The 19,232-nt window shown below is 42.7% G+C and overlaps 1 protein-coding gene across 4 annotated transcripts in view; it reads right to left on the reverse strand.

Annotated features, from left to right (window-relative positions):
* The window catches only part of npas3 (neuronal PAS domain protein 3), a 202,718-nt gene that overhangs the window by 88,199 nt on the left and 95,287 nt on the right, over positions 1-19,232 (reverse strand). For all 4 annotated transcript variants that reach the window (XM_028992415.1, XM_028992437.1, XM_028992424.1 and 1 more), the window contains one exon: positions 11,746-11,828. In XM_028992415.1, the coding sequence (XP_028848248.1) occupies positions 11,746-11,828 (83 nt within the window). The remainder of the gene's footprint in view (positions 1-11,745; positions 11,829-19,232) is intronic.

A 19,232-nucleotide genomic window follows, 5' to 3' on the forward strand; every position in this document is an offset into this window, starting at 1 on the left:
GCTTCATCAGATAGGACTCGTCTCTAAAGGTTGTGTAATAAAGGCCTTTGTGCATCCAGCCAGTAGAGGGCCCCTTGTCAACAGTTAGTTGGAGGAAATCTGTGTGTGTGTGTGTGTGTGTGTGTGTGCAGTAGCGCCGCAGATTAAATGTACTTCAATGAACCTTAACAATTACCATTTGAAACATTCATTAATTTAAACCTTAATGTTATTTCTCGTATTAATCACTGCTAACTATTATGAATTGTGTTACCACGCTGGTAAATATTCATGACTGTAAAGTAATGAGACTGCTGATTACTTTCGGAGAACTATTCAAATTCGACGCTGTGCACGTGCAGAAATTTAAATTTCCAAATTTCTGGGTGTAGAAGCGGCTGCTCCAGGCCCATTAGGCTCGTGCTAAAGGTCGCGAGGGGTTCGCTAATCTAATTCACAACGAGTTCGTCTGACCTGCGCCTCTGTCTGCTTCTGTATGTGCAAGCCGTGTGACTCTGTGCAGCACCACGCACTTCCTGGTGTCTGTTGTCATTTCCTTTGGTGCTCTATAACTGAGCATCAGATCTCTTGTTCCTTCTCATGAATTTTTCACAGCCCCCGATAGTAATGCTGCCACCTCAAACCTGAGCCTGAATCTGGTCCTGGCTCAGACGGAGTGACTTTAATAGCAAAGGAGAGAGAGAGAGAGAGAGAGAGAGAGAGAGAGAGAGGGGGGGGGAGGGAATAGAGATACGCACATGCAGTGTTACAGGGTTGCAGAAAGAGCTATAAAGAACATCCTGGTACAGTTAGGACGTCTCTTTTACTGAAGCCCGGAGAGAGATTATGATTCCCGGACGGCGAGCGGCATTTGTCTTCATTTTGTCTGACTGTCTTCATGCGTTATTATTAGTGGCTGTCAGGCTTCTCGTGTGGGAGGAGGAGGGGGGCTGGGCACGGACGAACACCCACAGCCGCTCCACGTCACCGGGGACGTAACGGTAAACACCACCCCGGCTGGGAAAGATGGGGGGAGGAGTTTGAAAAAATGAGAAAAATCCCTCCCCAAACAAGATTCATAAAGTGAAAGTGAAGTGATTGTCACATGTGATACACAGCAGCACAGCACACGGTGCACACAGTGAAATTTGTCCTCTGCATTTAACCCATCACCCTGAGTGAGCAGTGGGCAGCCATGACAGGCGCCCGGGGAGCAGTGTGTGGGGACGGTGCTTTGCTCAGTGGAACCTCAGCGGCACCTTGGCGGATCGGGATTAGAACCGGCAACCTTCTGATTATGGGGCCGCTTCCTTAACCGCTAGGCCACCACTGCCCCGTTAAAGCAAGGCCATGGCATCACAGCAAAACAGCCAAGACTACTATGTGGTAACGTCCATGAGAAAGTCTGCTTTATAAAGGATTCACAAAATAAAAGTGATTCACACAAAAGTGGACACAGATTCAAAGCAATTTCAAGAGAGTGTAATCCATATCTGTGTAATTATTGATTATGCTGATGTGCAGTTTACCCTGTCACAACACTACACTACACCACAATGCCATGTTACATGAAACACTGTCATTTTGATTTCTATCTACTTCTTGTAATATTGCACTGTTAAATGTTGGCAAGAATTTCATTCTGTCTCAAAGCTTGATTCTTCAGAAATTGATCCTTTTTGGTGATTTAGTTATTTTAAATGATCACCTATGTGAGTTATCTATGATTGTGATTCTTGGATTTTAAAACCTCCACAACATTGTCAACCACAGAGTGTCAAACTACGAAGCAAACTGTGTTACAAAACCTGCAGCTGTCCTGCATTTTTTCTGTGCATGTAAGTGCATGTAAGATGATCTATCAGCCACATGAATGAATGTGAATATTATATGCGTATGCATATGCAGCTTAAACAATGAGACGGAATAGAAAAGGCAAAATGGAAATGGAAAACAGTAGAAAAGCAGCAGATCTAGTGAGACACCTGAATAAAGAGGATGGCCTCCTCTCTTCTCTCGCAGTTTTGGCCATTTGCCATTTAAAAAACAGCAGCTTGTGTCAGCCATCTCAAGACTTAGTGCTGATTTAGTCTGAGGTCACTCCTGACGCGTGGTTCCATTTTGACGCTTGGAAAGGTTATGCACAAGCGAAAGTAATCTCACTCTCTCTCCCCGCTGAGCCACAGGAACATATTTTAAAAAGCCACAGACATTTACTCTGCTGTCCAAATAAAAGACTGCAGGTCAACCAGAGAGAACAGACAGAATATGCGCTCTGGAAATCTGAAAAGAAATCACTGTTGTAGTCATAACTATTTCTGAAACATGGGAATGAATGCTAGAGCTGTGACATGAGAGTATTGCAGCCACATGAGAGTATTGCAGAAGTGCAAATGTTACAATGTTATAGAATAGGATAAACAGAGCATTTTTTTATCATCAGCAACATGAATGCGTGTTCCTTAGTTAAATTTCATATAGACAAACGTCTTTAATGTCTTCAGTAAATACCAAATTAATTCAAGCCATCTCATTAAAAAGTCTGATCAGTATTCAGTCTCATATAAAAAAGCACCACAAGGTTTAGTACACATATGTACAAGGTTTAGTACATACATATGTATAAAGTAAATGATGTATAATTGACTGAAATGAATGTCTGAACAATGTGCACCTGGCAGGAATAAGCAGCACTCCACTTAAAACCCTGAGCCAAATGCCATGGGTCCTAATAAAAACGGCATAAACGGTGTCCTGTATCTGTGCCGGTGGGGTGCGTGGCATCCCGAGCACTTGAGTACAGGCCTTCTCCTGTTTCCCTTCAGTAGATGAAGCTGTTAAGTGTTTAAAGCTCCTGCAAGGCACATCCAAGACACCATTAAACAGAAGGGGCTGGAGAAGACGCTGAGCAGAACAGACTTGGGCGGCCAGTCTCAGCCTTGGACCCCGAGTCACGATTAACGCTGAAGCCTTTCTCCGGCAAAACAGAAGGGGAAGCAATTAAAGCCGCAGAAGAATTATTTTGCAGGCACCGCATTACATTACAGCACAGAATAGAGAGATGAGGAGACAGTAAATATAGTAGGGTATCATTATCTGACAGGCCGTGCTGTGATGTTCGCACCTTGTTAATCAGTGTTCTTCCAGTCCCCCCGGAGCAGGATTTAATTCCATTAACCTGAGATTGGCACCGTTTGATAATCAATACACACTTGACTAGAGGCCTCCGACATTTTCTAACACAGGTAATAAACTGTTGGAGGGAATGTGTGTGTATATATATATATAGCGAGACCACCACCACTTTGACCTTCATCACACAGACAGACATTGCTACACATGGCTGTATGAAACTCGGGAATGTCATTTCACTCTACCAGCCCTTAACCAGCCAGAGTGGGTACATAAACCAGGCACTGTGTAAGTTTACTGTCAGCTGCTATTGTGAGTGAAGCTCTGCACTGCAGAGAGTGGCAGCATTTTACAGAAAGAACGGGAAAAAAAAGAAAGCTGCATTTCTTTTCTGACTCGGGAAGCACTTATTAATCCACATGCTCACAACTTATAATGAAATTATTCAGTGGGATCAAATTCCTTAGTCGCAACACAATGAGAAAGCCGGAGAAATGAGAGGATTAATTTCCACGGGCGGATTTGGGTTAGGATTGTGGAGATTTTTTTTTTTTTTTGTAAATCCGACCCCCTCATTCCATCCCGGCCTGGCCCGCCACTCTCTCCCCCAGACAGAACGACAGACAGACAGACGGGATCAAGCTGTCGCAGGTTCCAGGATAAAGTACAGCCCCGTACTCCCGCCGGTGCGCGTGTGATGTCATTACCAGATGAAGACAGCTGCACCAGCGGCTCCTAACAATTCAAATCGAAACTGACGTCGGGGAAAAGGCGTACGGCAGAGCGAGGAGTGAGAAGGCGAAGGAGTGCGGTGAGGAGTAATGACCACGCTATTAAAAAAGCTAGCGTTCCCTGAGTCTGGGCAAGCTTCGGCGGGGCTTAAGCGCGCTCCGTCTGCGTAACAAAGCCTTATGATCTACTCTGCGCCAACAGTGAAGGGAACAGGAGGGGAAGAACCCTGTTGCTCAGCGAAAGCCAGAGATGAAATCGCTTGTAGGTGGGCACCGGATTGATGTTTTAATTTGTCTCTCCGTGCTCCTCTTGCTCGTTCTCTCCCACTTCCCCCTCCTTCCTCTCAACGGGTTTTGGCTGGTGCCCTGAGAAGGAAGAGCGGCGGTGCAGCGGAGTGGAGGAAGTGAGGGAAGAGATGGAGGGAGGGATGGAGGGCAGAGCGAGAGAAAGGGAGAACAGGAGGAAAAAAGGAAGAGGGAGCGGCTCTTTTGGGATCGCGCCCCAGCGGCCGCCTTCCAGCCTCTTGAAATTCTGCAGGTATTTCAAGGTTGTTATCTATTTCAGATCAACAGCGCAGGTCAAGGTTCAGGCCAGCAGAAATTCCCCAGCCCTCCGTGGGCCTGTGATTGACAGCAATCAGCATCTCCTCACCGTCACTCGGGGAACAAAGTGAGGGTCAAGGCAGCGGGCGATTTCATCTGTCATTTTTAATTATCCAAATGATATTCACAGACAAAACCTTTCCCATCCATCAGGGCATCACATTACCATAGACAATGTTTGTTTAAAGACTGGCCTATAAAATCAAACAATTATGAATGCAGACAAGCCCTGGTATTGCCTGCATAAATAATGGGGCCAGGATTCGTTTTTTTTTTTAACGCCCCCTCCTTCTCTCGTCTAAATTCGGATTGCTAATGAATTGGAGGAGCAGCACAGGAAGTTGAAAGTGGGTAATAAATATGCTTGGCTCAACATTTGCCAATGACCTTTATGTAAAAAAAGGTCAGTCTTGTCTGGTCAGTTTTTAACTTAAGTCCTGAAGAAGGTGGCTTAAATGTAAAAGCGGCTCAACGACTCCTTAACTTAATACTTCAGTGGACGTGTTCTCCAACCGGCACCAACTCCCACCTGCAGCACCCACTGACGAGCATTGCTTGACAATACAGCGTCCTCCAGATGCTGAGTGTACACACACACACACACACACACACACACACACACACCACCTGTGCCTGTCTGTCATTGCTCACCTGCGCTCCAACAACACCCTCTCCTCCACCCCCACCCCACAACTGCAGATCAAATTCGCTGTCATCTGGACACAAACACCACCCCATATTAAAAGAAGCGCCTCTAAACCCGTAACCTGCCCCCAGTCTTAAAGGCGCGCCAGCAATGAAATACAGACAGGCTCTGGTGGGCATTAAAGTCTGTGTAAAGCAGTAAATTCACATTAAGCCATTAGGTTAAAAAAATTTGTGCTGGGGGCGTGTCAAATGAAGGTGGTGAAACCATGAACCTTTCTCACGCCAATTATAATTATGAGCTGAAAAATGCTGAAAGCTTTATGGGACTGGTACAGCTACTCATGTTTTAGCCACCAGAGACACAATTCAATTTTGGACCAGAGGACAACGATCTACCTGACACAGATGTTGTTGGCAAGGAAGCATTATGCATGGCAAAGATGCAGAGTTTTAAAAATGTTTAATGTAATAAACATAAAAGATATTTGAAACAAAAAAACGCCTTGCTGTTTGTGATCAAACCATGTAAACATGCTGCAGGCACAGTTAAATCTTTGCAATGTACCAACCTTGCATTAAAATGAACAATTTATAAACAAGATAATATTTTTTTTACTAAGACTATCCCTATCATCCAACAAAACAACAGAAAGCAATGGCACATCAGATGTGATGGTTCTTTCATACTGATCTGGTTTGTCTGTGCATGTATGTAAATTCATCTCCCCATTATGTTATGCAAGTCAGTGAACCACAACAAGAAGGGTCCTGACATCTTTGCTTTCAACAGCAAATTAAGGAAAAAGAGGAAAAACAGCCAAGATGGGCCGACAGCAACTCTAAGGAAGACAGCAAAAGTACTGACCCCACCTGACATTCCATGCATTTTTTATCCTCAGCATCAACACTCTGGCCACCTCAGAAAACAAACGGCTAACGTGGCTAAAAGCCATGACCGATAAAACCCCATGCACAGTGCTGGCACGGCAGCAAGGACAATTTCATCACATTTGAAAATAACTCGCCATGACAACAAGCTTATCACGAACAAACATGGGAGACACTGCAAAGCTGATATATGCCATTATTTTTCTAAAGCATAAATGAGGGATTATTGTTACACAATGGCCTAAACTAAATGCTTTAGCACAATGGCACAAGCGGTGGAGACATTTTTTGGGGGGAGGGGGGTCTGGGAGGGGGGGTCTTGGACCCTCTCCTTGCATGTCCCATTGATAAAAACAATACCTGGTGGGTGCGGATGAGAGGAGAGGCAACGCCCCTCTTGTCCAATTCTCTCTACCCATTGGCTATATTTCTAGACTGTTTTGTCTGGGGATTTTAGTCAGGGGAGCCATTTCAACCTTCCCCAAATTAACCCTTGCCATTGAAACTCATGACATGCCAACAATGGGCATGTGACCTGGAGTCAGAGCAAAGTCTATGAGGAGAACTGCAAGAAGGCTTGCATGGGGGAAGGCTTGCTCCTTCGTCCTCCCAGGGCATGACAATATGGCCCAAAACTATTTTCACATCTTTATTTTCAGGTTTTTCAGTACTGGTTATGCTGCCGGATGAAAAATATTCTTTAATTCACTTGCATGGTCCTTTTGTGATGCTTGTGAAGATGCTAAGCTGTGTTCTTATGGTGTTTTTAAATAATTTAGAGAATTCAGTGATGCTACAGATAGAGGACATTGTCCTGGACAACACTACCACTAGGTTAGACATGTGTCACCATAGAACCATGATCAGGGGTCACCATCCCTCGTCCTGGGGACAATACTATCCCGGCACAGTTTAGTTCTTACTAAATACCACCACACCTGATTCAACAAAGAGCTTGAATCAGGTTTGTTAAATTAGGGTAAACCTACAAACATGCAGGATGTATAGCCTACAGGGCCAGGGTTTGTGTGTGTTAAATTCCATTCTATAGATGTAATTCCATTCACAATCTTCTTCACAGCAAATCCCATTAAAATCCATTTTACAAAATACATTTCACCAAAATGTATCTAAGACGAAAATACACAAATAGTCTTCATTTATACCTAACCCTGTCTAGTGCATTAAGAAAAATCATTATATGATATTCAGGTGTATATAGCACTATTGCATATATTTAATTACCCTTTAATCCCAGTTTGCTAGTGCAGATGAAGTATATAATGACCTGCTTTTCTCTTCCCCCCCCACAAAACAAACCTTTTTAAAGCTGTTCTCAGTCAACAGAGGGTCTGAACGAGGGAATATGGGGTCCATGGTGGTGATCCTCTGAACCGTAAATCAACCTGCCATTACGATGGGTGACAGCTGCACACAGACGGCCTCAAAGACACAGCCTGCCTCCTGCTTGATGTTATGCAAATGTAAACAGCTGTCATTTTTGAGCCTGGCATGTCTGTGTTTTCCACCGGTCTTCAGATTTAAGGTATTTTTTTCCCTCTCTCACTTGCTCAGCTTACTTCTGAAGCCCAGCCTTATCACCACATATAACACAACTCTGTCTGAGACAAAGACAGAAGAAGAAAAGACAAAACAAAGACAGCACACTGAATAAGAGTTGACAAGGTTTTTTTGATGTGGGACCTTATGATCTGCACCACATTAGGAGCTGTTTGGAGTCGGACTCACCTCTGCACTCAACAGGTGCTCGCGCCTGAGGAGGCCCAAATGCTCCACCTAAACACACAGCTGTAATTAAAGCCGCCAGTCTGCTGCTCCTTCATCTGCTGAGGCTAACCGCTATTGATCCGCCGTCATTAGACGGGTATCAAAATCTCGGTGGCCCTTCCCACCCCCACAAAAAAAATATAAATAAATAAATAAATAAATAAAAGCCTGGTAAGCTTGTCCACGGAGAGAGCAAAAGAGAGGAAACTTCAATGCCTGGTTGGGTGGGTCCTGAGAAGAAAAACTAAAGCAGGGATCTGAAGGACATGCTAATTAAAAAACAGAGGTGATTTCCAAACTAAAGTCAACTAATCTTGATGATGCTCCACTACAGAAAATCTTCACATTACCATTGAGTCTCTACACTGGTCTACAAACGTCTTTTGACTACATAAAAAAATCTGAAACCCATATCAGATTTACATCGGTGCAGAAGGTAGGCCTGAAACTTTATTGACAGTCAAAATGACAGTTTTTTAAATTTTGCCATTTAAGTGCTATTATCATAAAACCACAACGTTATGGCAAGATGCTAAAACTTAATATGAGTCTCTAATTATAGAGAATGAAACATTTATTTTATTGAGTTAATCCCATAGAAGAACAGACACCTATATGATATTACAAGTAGGCGTGGCAGTGAATTGTGATTCTGAGCTCATAAATCCATTGGATCATGAATGGCTAAGTTCTTATTCACATGAAGAGAGCTGGAGCGGGGCAAAGCTCTAGACACTCCAACACAGGGCTGCGAGGGCACAAGAGGTCCTGACACTTCTCCAAGTGTCTGATCATAAACACTCACTTGTCTTCTGCAAACTCCTAGGTAATTCATGTTTAATTATGGCAAGGCTTAGCATTGCGATAATGAGCCTGATGGAAACACAATCACACTCAGACATTTGCCCTTCTCGGGTGACTGAGCTTTTTACCTGCTTTCAAACGTGCTAGATGTACTTTATTTCTGACAAACTATTGCTTTACCACTATAAATCACATCATTTAGGAGGTTTGGGGCTTTTATGGTTTTTTTTTTTATATGAGGCTCACTGTGTGCCAGAGGACATCTCGCATTTCTGCTAATGACCTACTGCTGCTGTCTGTTCCAATGCAGCCCAGTGACTGTAAAAATGACAACGCTCAGCGGGAGACAACAAAACGGTCAATGGCGCGCCGTCAAATGCTGTCGCTTCCTGTGTGCTGCAGTTATGCTCCTTTACACACAGACACACACAACTTTGTTGAGACTGAGGGTAGTAAAAATGTAATGCACATATAATAAACTACTGACACGGAACATAGCCTTACCCTTGATGACCAAAATCAAATCTTTTTTTTTTTATTAAATCTTGACCTTCACCGCACTTGTCCTCACATTAGCTATAATTTAGTCTCAACCTATCAGGTCTGTTCTCTCCAGGGCATGAAAACACATGGCTGTAGGAGTGATGTATCCCTTTATATGTCTGGTTCAGTGGCTAAAAAACCCTAAAAAATTTTTTTTTTGAAGAAATAAAAGTATATATTCCGTATAGACCCACAGTGGTAAATAATGCTTCTGTTTCAGTTTGGGGGGCATCTGCGGCTACAGAAAAAGGGCCTGCATATTAAATGAGTTAATTGATTATCTGGCTTGACAAAACTCAGCCGTAAATGTGTTCAATGCATTTGGTTGCGACACAAAGCAGACAGAGAGCTTTCTGTGTGCTGAGGATCTCTCTGTTTCCATCAGCTGGGTGAGACCAGTTAGAGCCAACCAGAAAACACACACACACACAAAGCCAGTGAGTTCACACACACACACACACACACACACACACACACACACACACACACAAAGTGTGTGTGAGCCACTTTTAGAGCCAATACCCAGTGTGAACGTGCACATCTCATGCATACAGAAAACCAGAAATACTGTACACGGTATAACTGAATGTCCACATAATGTACACAAGCAGTTTATGAACCCACGCACACAGCTACCACAATGGCACATACTATTATACACATCTATTATAAAAATGTATAAAGCTTAATATTTATAAAAAAAATGTACTATCAACTGAAACCTGATGAAAGCATTGAACACAAATATTCAGAAATAGGATTTCTGAGGTTGAAAAGGTTTTCATGAAGTGGTAGTCGGAGCAGGTAGAGACCAAACCCAGTGCAGCCCATCAGGCCCCTCTTCATTAAGTGCTATCAAACACGGCCTAATCTGTCTAAAATTAGCTGCAGCGCTCAACAAGTAATGACCGCTGCGCATCCATTATTAGTTCATTTTCCTTGAATCAATCACCGGCCCGGCACGCTTTTTTAAAATGTCATCCTAAAACTTTTCACAATCAATTAAGCTGAAGATTAATGGGGACCATTTGCCAGGAACAAGTCTTTCCTTGAAAAGGCCACGCCTCGACAGACTTTCAGCCTGGTATTGATGTTAATTATAAATTTCCGCTTCCCTGTCAGACACTTAACCTGTCGAAAAGGGAGAGATTTTTTCTTCCTCTTTCCTGCTGCATTGTGTGCTTTGAAGACCCTCGGTGCAAGTTATATCTCGCCTGCAACATTTTTTGGGGGGACATGAGTGAGTTGTTTTGGATGTCAGGGAATCAATGTCGTTTGCGCTGTCCCATCACAAAATGCTGTTTCAGTGACAGAGGGATTTAAACACTCCCACCCTAACCCACCCGTTTAAACCCAAGGATCTTGGGTACACCCTGAGAGACGTCACTTCTAATCTTCCACCTGTCTAATGGAACACAGAGAAGCGACGTGCGGCTGACATTTCCTTCCCAGGAGACGTCCCTATCTCTTCCCCTCGACCGCGGTTTATAATTTCTGATGTTCTTTTGCATGCAAACACAATGTTTACAGAGATATCAAAGTAAGGAAATAATGAATATTTAACCCAAGACAACCTCACTTCTCTTTATATTAAGCAGAGTTAAGAACCGCAGGATAGCGCTGGCTACACTTCATAGCCAGGGGAGAACTGGTCTCCCTGGGGAAATTTATAACATGTTCACATCAATATTTTTCCAAGATAAAAAAAAACCATTTGCCATATGCACAGATGAAAAAAATAAACATCCAAAGTAAATATTACACTGATTACCACATCCAGTGTGCCACCATCGTTGGGGATTTTATTTGAGGTAAAGCTCCTGGCTTAACACATAAAGACATGTAAAAATCCAGGAGACAGAGGTCTCCCAAAATGAATCCATGGCACCCCACGGCTCATTATCTTAAGCCATGTTCACACTGCTGGCATTAACGCTCACATTCAAATCACTTTTTTATTCTGTGGTTTCTTCCTATGCAAATGAAAAAATATATATACCAATGATGCTCACTGACAAAATGAGAATACATTTTTAAAAAGTGAATAAAATTCAGCAAACATCCTGTTTTCATTCTACTGTGCTTAGTAGCCGTGATTACACAAGATGCCAAAAAGTAGGGAACTAAGCGATACAGAGACCAGATACAGGGCCCAATGCAGGAAGATCAGTCAAAAGACTTTTTTTTCTGTGTTTAAAGTTGAAATTTGGAGGATATTTAATGCAATAGTTTTCATGAATTTAAAACGTTTAAAAAGTATACTGAGCAAACACTGCACCTCCCGTCTTTGTAAGTGAACCGTGTGTGTGTGAATGTGGATGGATAATCAGTCATCCACCATACAACTGCAGGAGCTAGCAGCAGATGAAGTATCAGTAGGCAGTTGGAGAGCATTTCCCTGGTGTAAGAATCCATCCTTTTTTCTGCACGCTTTCACATTCTTTTTACATGGCACATAATTTAGCATAATTTGACTCAAATCTCACGGTAAGTTGCTGCAACGCTGCAACACTTTGTTAAAAAAAACTCGCACGTGCAGTTTACTGCTTGTACTGTAAAACCTGGTTATGTGTTCTGCTCACGTGTGTATGAATATGTGTATGAATGTGTATGTGCTGCTCTCTCTTACCTGCAGTATGTGGCTCCCAAGGTGCGGCTCAAAGATCTCTGAGGCAACTGCGCTGGGGCTCCGCCTCCTCTGAGCTCCAATAGCTATAAAAGAAAGTGAAAAAGACACAATTAGACTGTGTTTGTGTTATGGTGTTAGGAGGAATGCATCTGTATTTGTGCACCATGTAATCCCGAATATACCGGAATTTAGAGGCATGCACAGTTTAACACAGGCGCCCACATATGTCCCCTGATTATGAATTTAGTAGTACAGTAAACATTTATTAAATGCAGATCAGGGGTGTCTTATAAGCCTCGTTTTCCCTTGCGCAAGCCCGGCGCTCAGTGCCATAAAGGCCTGTTTTTATAGAGGGGGGATAATAACGCTGCATGGAGCTGCGCCCTCAGGGCATTTTTTCCAAGTCTCCAACTTTAAAGTACAGAGAAGCACTGAGCACCACGCAGCTAAAAAATGGCCCGAGGTAATTTCAAACTTAACAGACCCTGTCCCACCAGAGCTCATTACGGGGAATTTTATAACAAAGTGCTCTGTGCTTAATTTCCAGAGGCCAGCCAGGCGTTTGGATAATGTTACCGAATTAAGTGCAATTAATGATGTAATAAAATGCACTGAATGGTCATTACAAGCAGTCAAGGACCAGAAGCAAACAGGGGTCCTGGAGGAGCGGGCGTGGCAGGGTCGTGTGGGGTAAGACGCCTGGAGGCGGTCTCCTTGTCGGATCGCATGCGATGGAGGTCAACGTTGTGGGGGGTGGACAGACCCCTGCCCTTCACCAAACTCCCCGCGCTGACTGCAAGTGCATAAACACACCTCTACCCTCCAGTAACGCTGGAAGCGCTAAACCCCTCCGAGCAGAGACGGGCTTGTGCCAAACACACACACCGAGCTGTCACCATGCACACACACACAAAATACCAACGTGTACACTGAGTTAGGGGCAGGTGTTACCCATGAGGTAACACACACACACACACACACACACACACATAATCAGTTCAGAAGGAACAGAGTGAAGTCCACAGCAGAGGGAGCCAAAACACACTGAGTTTAACTCGCATTGCACACACAAACACACATACACACACTTCACTCAGAACCACAGAATACACAGGTGTGTATAAAGGGTGTATGCTATATTATGCAATTCCTAATGTTTTGGGGGTGTTTTGTTTTTATCTAAAAAATATTGAATCATGACGCATATCTGTACATCTGTACATGAATCATATTATACCACAATCACAGAACTACAGACAAATCCTGGCAATATCTAGACACGCCCGACACGCTTAAACAGGCAGTCCTGCATAAGAACACTAGAGACACAGCAGAGATCAAAGCACACTTGACCAGCTTCAATTATCACACATTCAATCCAAGGCTGAGCAATGAGGAGACAATTTCTTCATTTCTCTCTCACACAATGGCTCTTATCCTTCTCAGGCATACTGCAAAATAAAATAAAAAAAGACTCTGATGGATCACATTATATGCAAGGGAAAAAATTGACCTTGGGGATCTTTTCAAGCTCTGAGGCCGTACGTCGGTTAATATTTTATAATAAAGAAGTTAAAATGTTAAACGGTGGCTGCAGACGGAGGAGCGACCACCCTGCAGACGACCAGCAGCTTAATAACAGCAGCATTAGTTATTCACAGAGCTGCCCTGGAGACAGTGCAGACACCGGACCAACGTCACCTACACACACGCGCACACACACACACACACACGCACACACACACACACACACACACACACACACACACACACACACACACAAGCTAGATTCCAGCAGCAAGCCAACTCCACAATACTCCACATCACCCAAAGCCAAATCCAAACACCAACAGACTGAAAACAAATCACTCCAACACACACACACACACACACACTAATACACACACACATACATTTTATACAAATCAGTTCTCAGACAAAGAGAGCTGGCAGAGACCGGTTTTCTGACTGACTTTTCTCATTCAACGGAGGAATTAAGGCGGCTTTCAGGCATCTGTTCGTGAATGAGCGGACCTGCTGATGCCCGGCGATACTGAGAAAGAAAAGATTCATCATTACAAAGTAACACCTCTTCCGACAATCTCTGACCTTGGGGGTCATGGCTAATAGTTGAAGCTGAATTTGAATTTTAAATGGCCAAGATACGGAATTTATCACTCTCGGAACCTTATGAACCTGGAAACCTTCCGCAAACTGAAGGTTATCAGAGGTGACAGAATCGGCCATTCAGAGGAGGGACGCCAGTCTCCGTGGCTAATTTCCATTACCCATTACTCCATTGCCCATCCTTGCCGCTCCATCCCAAGATCTCACAGTGTGCAGCACTGCACGGCATGAGAAGACCCCTGACTGACTGACAGGGGTCTGTCAGCCCTGCATGGCTGCTCCAGCACACAGTGAGCAGATTATAATTGCATACTGAGCTCAAATATTACTCGTCCACACAATGGGTATGACAGAGAAGATTTTTATGTAAATTCTTTCAGTTTTTTAAACATAATTTAATGTCATAAATGAACTATTTCAGAAAGGTAAGGTGCATCATTATGGCAATTTAGATGCAACATAACAAGGCAACAAAACTAAAAAAACACAGTTAAATGGGAGGCGAGGAAAAAAACAATAATCTCAATCTAAACAAGATAGATAAAAAATATAAAAAGCAATATCAAAATATCCTATTTGTAGTTTTTGGTTGATACCTGCTCTATCAATAATAATAGAAATAGAATAAATTGTAATTCGCTATTTAGGCCAAGAGCTAGGCTAGTTAGATGTCAGCTAACTTTCAGCTATAGCTAAATCACAGTACATGTGGTTCTGTTTCCAAGCCCTTCCCTTGTTCAGAAGTTTTTACTTCCTGGTTGTGGAGAGGTTGTAGAGTTTCTCTTATTAACAAGTGAGGATAAAGGTAGTTGACCTCCAGGAAAGGACCAGAAGAAATTCCCTAAGTACCTGCATGCAATGTGCATGCAAATCAACAAGGGCTTCAACAATTGAGATTAATGCCACAGTGTTATGAGAAAATATCGGTTTCCACTGAACATTTTCGGAATGTAATGCCGCTACCTAATACAGACTTGTCACAAACAGCTTTTGGTGCAAGATATGTAATAAACGCAATTTCATTTCTCTGCGCTGTGGCAATTTTCAAATCACAGAGCTGTTTGAAAGTCAATTTAACTTTCGGTTTTTATAAGTCAACATTATTGCTATTGTTAATTTATTTCTCATTTAATGGGAAATTGGCAACAGGGCCTCCAACTGTCATTTTAAATCTGCAATAATTTCTCATGAAGTTTCGCGTCCTTATTCCCCAGTTTTGGATTAGGGGCGCTAAATGGCAAGGCCCTGCTTTGCTCAGGCTCAGGGGCAGGTAGTGTTACACAAATTGCCAATTCAATTAACAGGGTGTAAATGCTCAACTGGCAGCTGGCACAGAGGACAGCTATTTTGGCAAGTGTCAGGCCCAATTCATCAAGCTGTCAAAGCCCCCACTGTAGGGAGCCCATGGACACAGTCAGCTCCTTCCTCCAACACAATGGTCAAGTTGTATAATCATGGCGGACAACGCAAAGCGCGCACAATGGGGACTGCGTCTGATCTCCCAGCCTCACCCCTGGGATCGCCATGGCCACTGCCCGTGTTTAATCAGGCCTGGAAGATCAGTCAGTCAAAAGTGATCGGGGGAGTGGCAGGCTTTGGGCGGTGGGGCAGAGTGGACCGGGGGGTTGGTGGGCTGCAACAAAAAAGGGAGTATTTCATTACCAGGTTATTCTGCGCATTTCCACAAATGCCAGCAGACCAGCAGCAGTTTCTAAATAAACTGAAATAACCACAATAAAACTGCATAAAACTTGCTTTCTTGCATGATGAGCAAAAAAACAAACAGTCCATTTTCATATGTAGAGCTCTTTTTACAACATACATTGGCACTTAGATCAGAGCTCAAGTTTTTGTGAGAATACCAAAAGTGACAGTGACAAGGAAAACTGGAGAAAAATAACAGGAGAGAACCTTAAGAGAAATAAAAGAAGGCAACAGTCCTCCTCTGGTCACCACTAGATTTTCCTGTGTTGTTCATTCCAAGATTATAGTTATAGAGTAGTATGAACTACACACGGTAGCAGTTTAGGGGTTTGTGTTATGCTGCAGTGGAAGTAATGGAGTAGATTCCTTGGAGTAGATTCACACAGTAATGTAGTTCACAGTGGAAGTCCACTGGGGTGGTAAAAAAAACACAGGTTTGTGAATTGAAATGTACTTTTACCAGTTTGAGATTATGAGAAAAGCAATGCCCAAACTAATACTAATATAATTACTATAACTAGTGAAAAAATGCACTTACTTTAGCCAAAACAGCCTAATACCTTGACAGACCTTGAGATAATATGCAATACTATTCAAATTATGTTGCAGTATTATCAATACATTGTCCATTTATTAATTATTACTAATACACTTTACACTTTGAGATTTCCAAGTGGCTGAATCCTGTCACAAATGAGAAATTCAGTAACCCTAACCACCACGGTCCAGTCACTATGTCATCACCGAGCCGCCCTTATCAGATCTGGGTGGGTTTCCTAAGAGAAGGCAGCTCTCAGCAGACCGTCTTCATACACAAGCCCATTACACTGCACCAGGTCTCCACACACACTGCAGGGAGGCCTTCACTCAATATTTTAAATATGGAGAGAGGGCGGATGAGACGGGGAAAAAAAGACTGGTGAAAATTCAGCTCCAACTGAGTCCAGCACACAGTTCAATAGGAATTAGATTGTTTTTTTCCCCCTCTCTCTGTCTTCCAGATTCTCTTTCTTTTAGATCGGTCTCCAAGGTAACGTTAACTTGCAAATATGTCTATTGAAAAATCTCTCACAAGGTTACAGAACACAAAAGAAACTCTTATTTGACACCTTTGTTTCAAGTAGACATCACAGCAGAGTATTAATTTCAGGTGGGGTTTCTCCAATTGTGTTTTAAAAGAATAAGATTGGGGGAAAAGACTCAATCAATATTTTCAATTCGTGACTCTTAAAGGCCAACCAAACCTCCTATTAAACAATTCAGGCTCTGCTGAAAGCAAGAATCTGTTAAGGCAGCGCTTGAAAATTTGCACCTCAGGTTGGAGGGTTTCATTTTCTTGACGACCAGAGATAATAGTGCACAAATAACTCCATTGTTATTAAAGCATGAGATTTCCCTATTTAATAAGCAAATGTATACCAAAGAAACAATCAGTATAAGCTTTTAGTCAATATTCATTAAACATAATGTGAAATCTTTTTTGTTTTATCCATTAAAGATAAAGAATTATATCTTCATTTACAGTTAATTTATTGTCAGAGTTTATAATGCTTTTTTGAGGTCTATTGAGGAAAAAAATGATTAGAGCAATGTTTGAATATTTTTTGAGACACGCTAAAATATGATTCATCCAGCAGCCATCATGTGATTACACACAACTGGCTAAAACTGGCCTGCAGTGTCTGACATGTGTGTTGCAGCTATAGTGTCTTCGCTTCCAGTAACAAATGAAAACTAGACCTGGGCTGAAACCTGTACAATTCTTGCAGTAAAATCTTGTGCTGTTTTGTCTGGCACTAGAATCAATTGTAAATGTACTATATTCATGCAATTCGCTGCTCTCCTGTCCTTCAACCCGCAGCTCTTTCCAAATGTTTTCACTGAGAAAAAGGACATTAAATAATTTACTGACCACAGCTAATGACAGGTCCTGCTCATGCAGCACTGGCTGGCTCTTTAATAAGTCATAGAGATGAGAATAGGGGCTGAATCATTTGTTTTAATTAGTTTCTTTTTAACATCTTTCACTGGTTTAAGTTTTTATGATGTTCTGTTTAATAATCCATGCTCATCTTTCTGCTCATTTATATCATCAAACTTTAACAGCCTGCACTCGGCGCTAATGACGTACATCACAAATGCTCCTGCCTTTCTGTACCTCTGCTCAGGTTCATTTTCTTCTGACTGTCGCTTAAGCTAAAGTGTGTGAATTCTTGCAATTTAATGTGTTTCGATTATTTGATCATGTTATACAGCCCCCCCCCCCCCCCCCCCCCCACATAAGATTTGCTATATACATATATTTTATATATAAAATGTCTTTTTAATGGCCATGCAGAATAAAGATAGACTTTTCAAACATCGTTTATGAGTTCCAGTAAAACATTTAGATCAATATTCATTTCAACCTTCCCTTGGCATTTGTGTGGATAAAAAGAGAGAATCGGGCAGCATCTTTCAATAAGATTTTTATTCCATATCTAGCAAGTGTAAATGTTGCTCTGCTTGTCTTAACATGACCTCTGGATCTGCATTCTAATAGTCAGTCAACTCTGCATGTAAGACCTGATTTATGAACCTGATGTCAACAAAACATCCTCTAATTCAGATCTGACTAAATTCGGCAACGCCCCTTCTAATTTAAACCCCGAGATGAAAAACACAAAACCAGTGCAGGCGTACTATGCCTGGCGCTGTTGATTTGGTTGTGTGTATCTGCTTGGCCTTTCCCCGTCTGTCATTATCTACGGATATTAAAGCAGACGCACGGAAGCCTGGAGCGGCGTAAGTGGATATCTCCGGCTCTGCCGCAACCCCGATGCGAGATTACACCTTGAGTGGCGCTCTCTGAGGAATAATTGTCTATGGAAAGCTTCTAGTGTCTCTGAAGTCCTGGCTGAAGTGATTCGGTATTTTATCATTCTGCCATTTCTCTCATCATCACGAGAAACAACTGTGTCAGATCCGCGGATAAAAGCGCCCTGAGAGAGTGCAGCAAGGCACTCTGGGTGACAAGCATTGTCCAGTGGCGATTCATATCAAAACTGGGAGGGGAAGACGCTGGGCCAAACAAACATGGCCTTAACAAAAAAGGCTGTTTCAGGAGCAACGCTGGTACCATGCAGCATGAGTGCGCTGCGGCGGCGCAATTCTAATAAGGGCTCACGAGCTGTCTGAGCAGAAGTCTGCAGGCTCTAATGTATGTAAAAACATCAGCATTGGACAGGTACACAGCTGCCACGGGGTTTCTCTTGAAATGAATGCAAAAAAATACGAACAGATTGGTAAATATACCCAGATAATGGTATCATTATTGTTTGAATATTGAACATTTTTTTTTTATTTAACTATGAGGATGACTGTGAGGATTAGCCAGGTGTTGCCCTAATTAATTTCACTTGCCCTTTAAATACAGCTGTTAACTGTGAATTTCAGGTCCATCTGAAGTGTAATTAACATATCAGGTAATTTCAAAAAGTAAACACATATCGTCATATGAGATGGTGGTTAAAAACACGAGTGCTAAGCGGACTCGTAATCAGAAGGTTGTTGCATTCGAATGCTGAACCGCCAAGGTGCCACTGAGGTCCCCTTGAGCAAGGTACCGTCCCCAAACACTGCTCTTCCAGTTGCTTTCATGGCTGCCCACTGCTCAT

Source organism: Denticeps clupeoides, chromosome 1 (genome assembly GCF_900700375.1).
Source record: "Denticeps clupeoides chromosome 1, fDenClu1.1, whole genome shotgun sequence".
NCBI classification, from domain to species: Eukaryota; Metazoa; Chordata; class Actinopteri; order Clupeiformes; family Denticipitidae; genus Denticeps; species Denticeps clupeoides.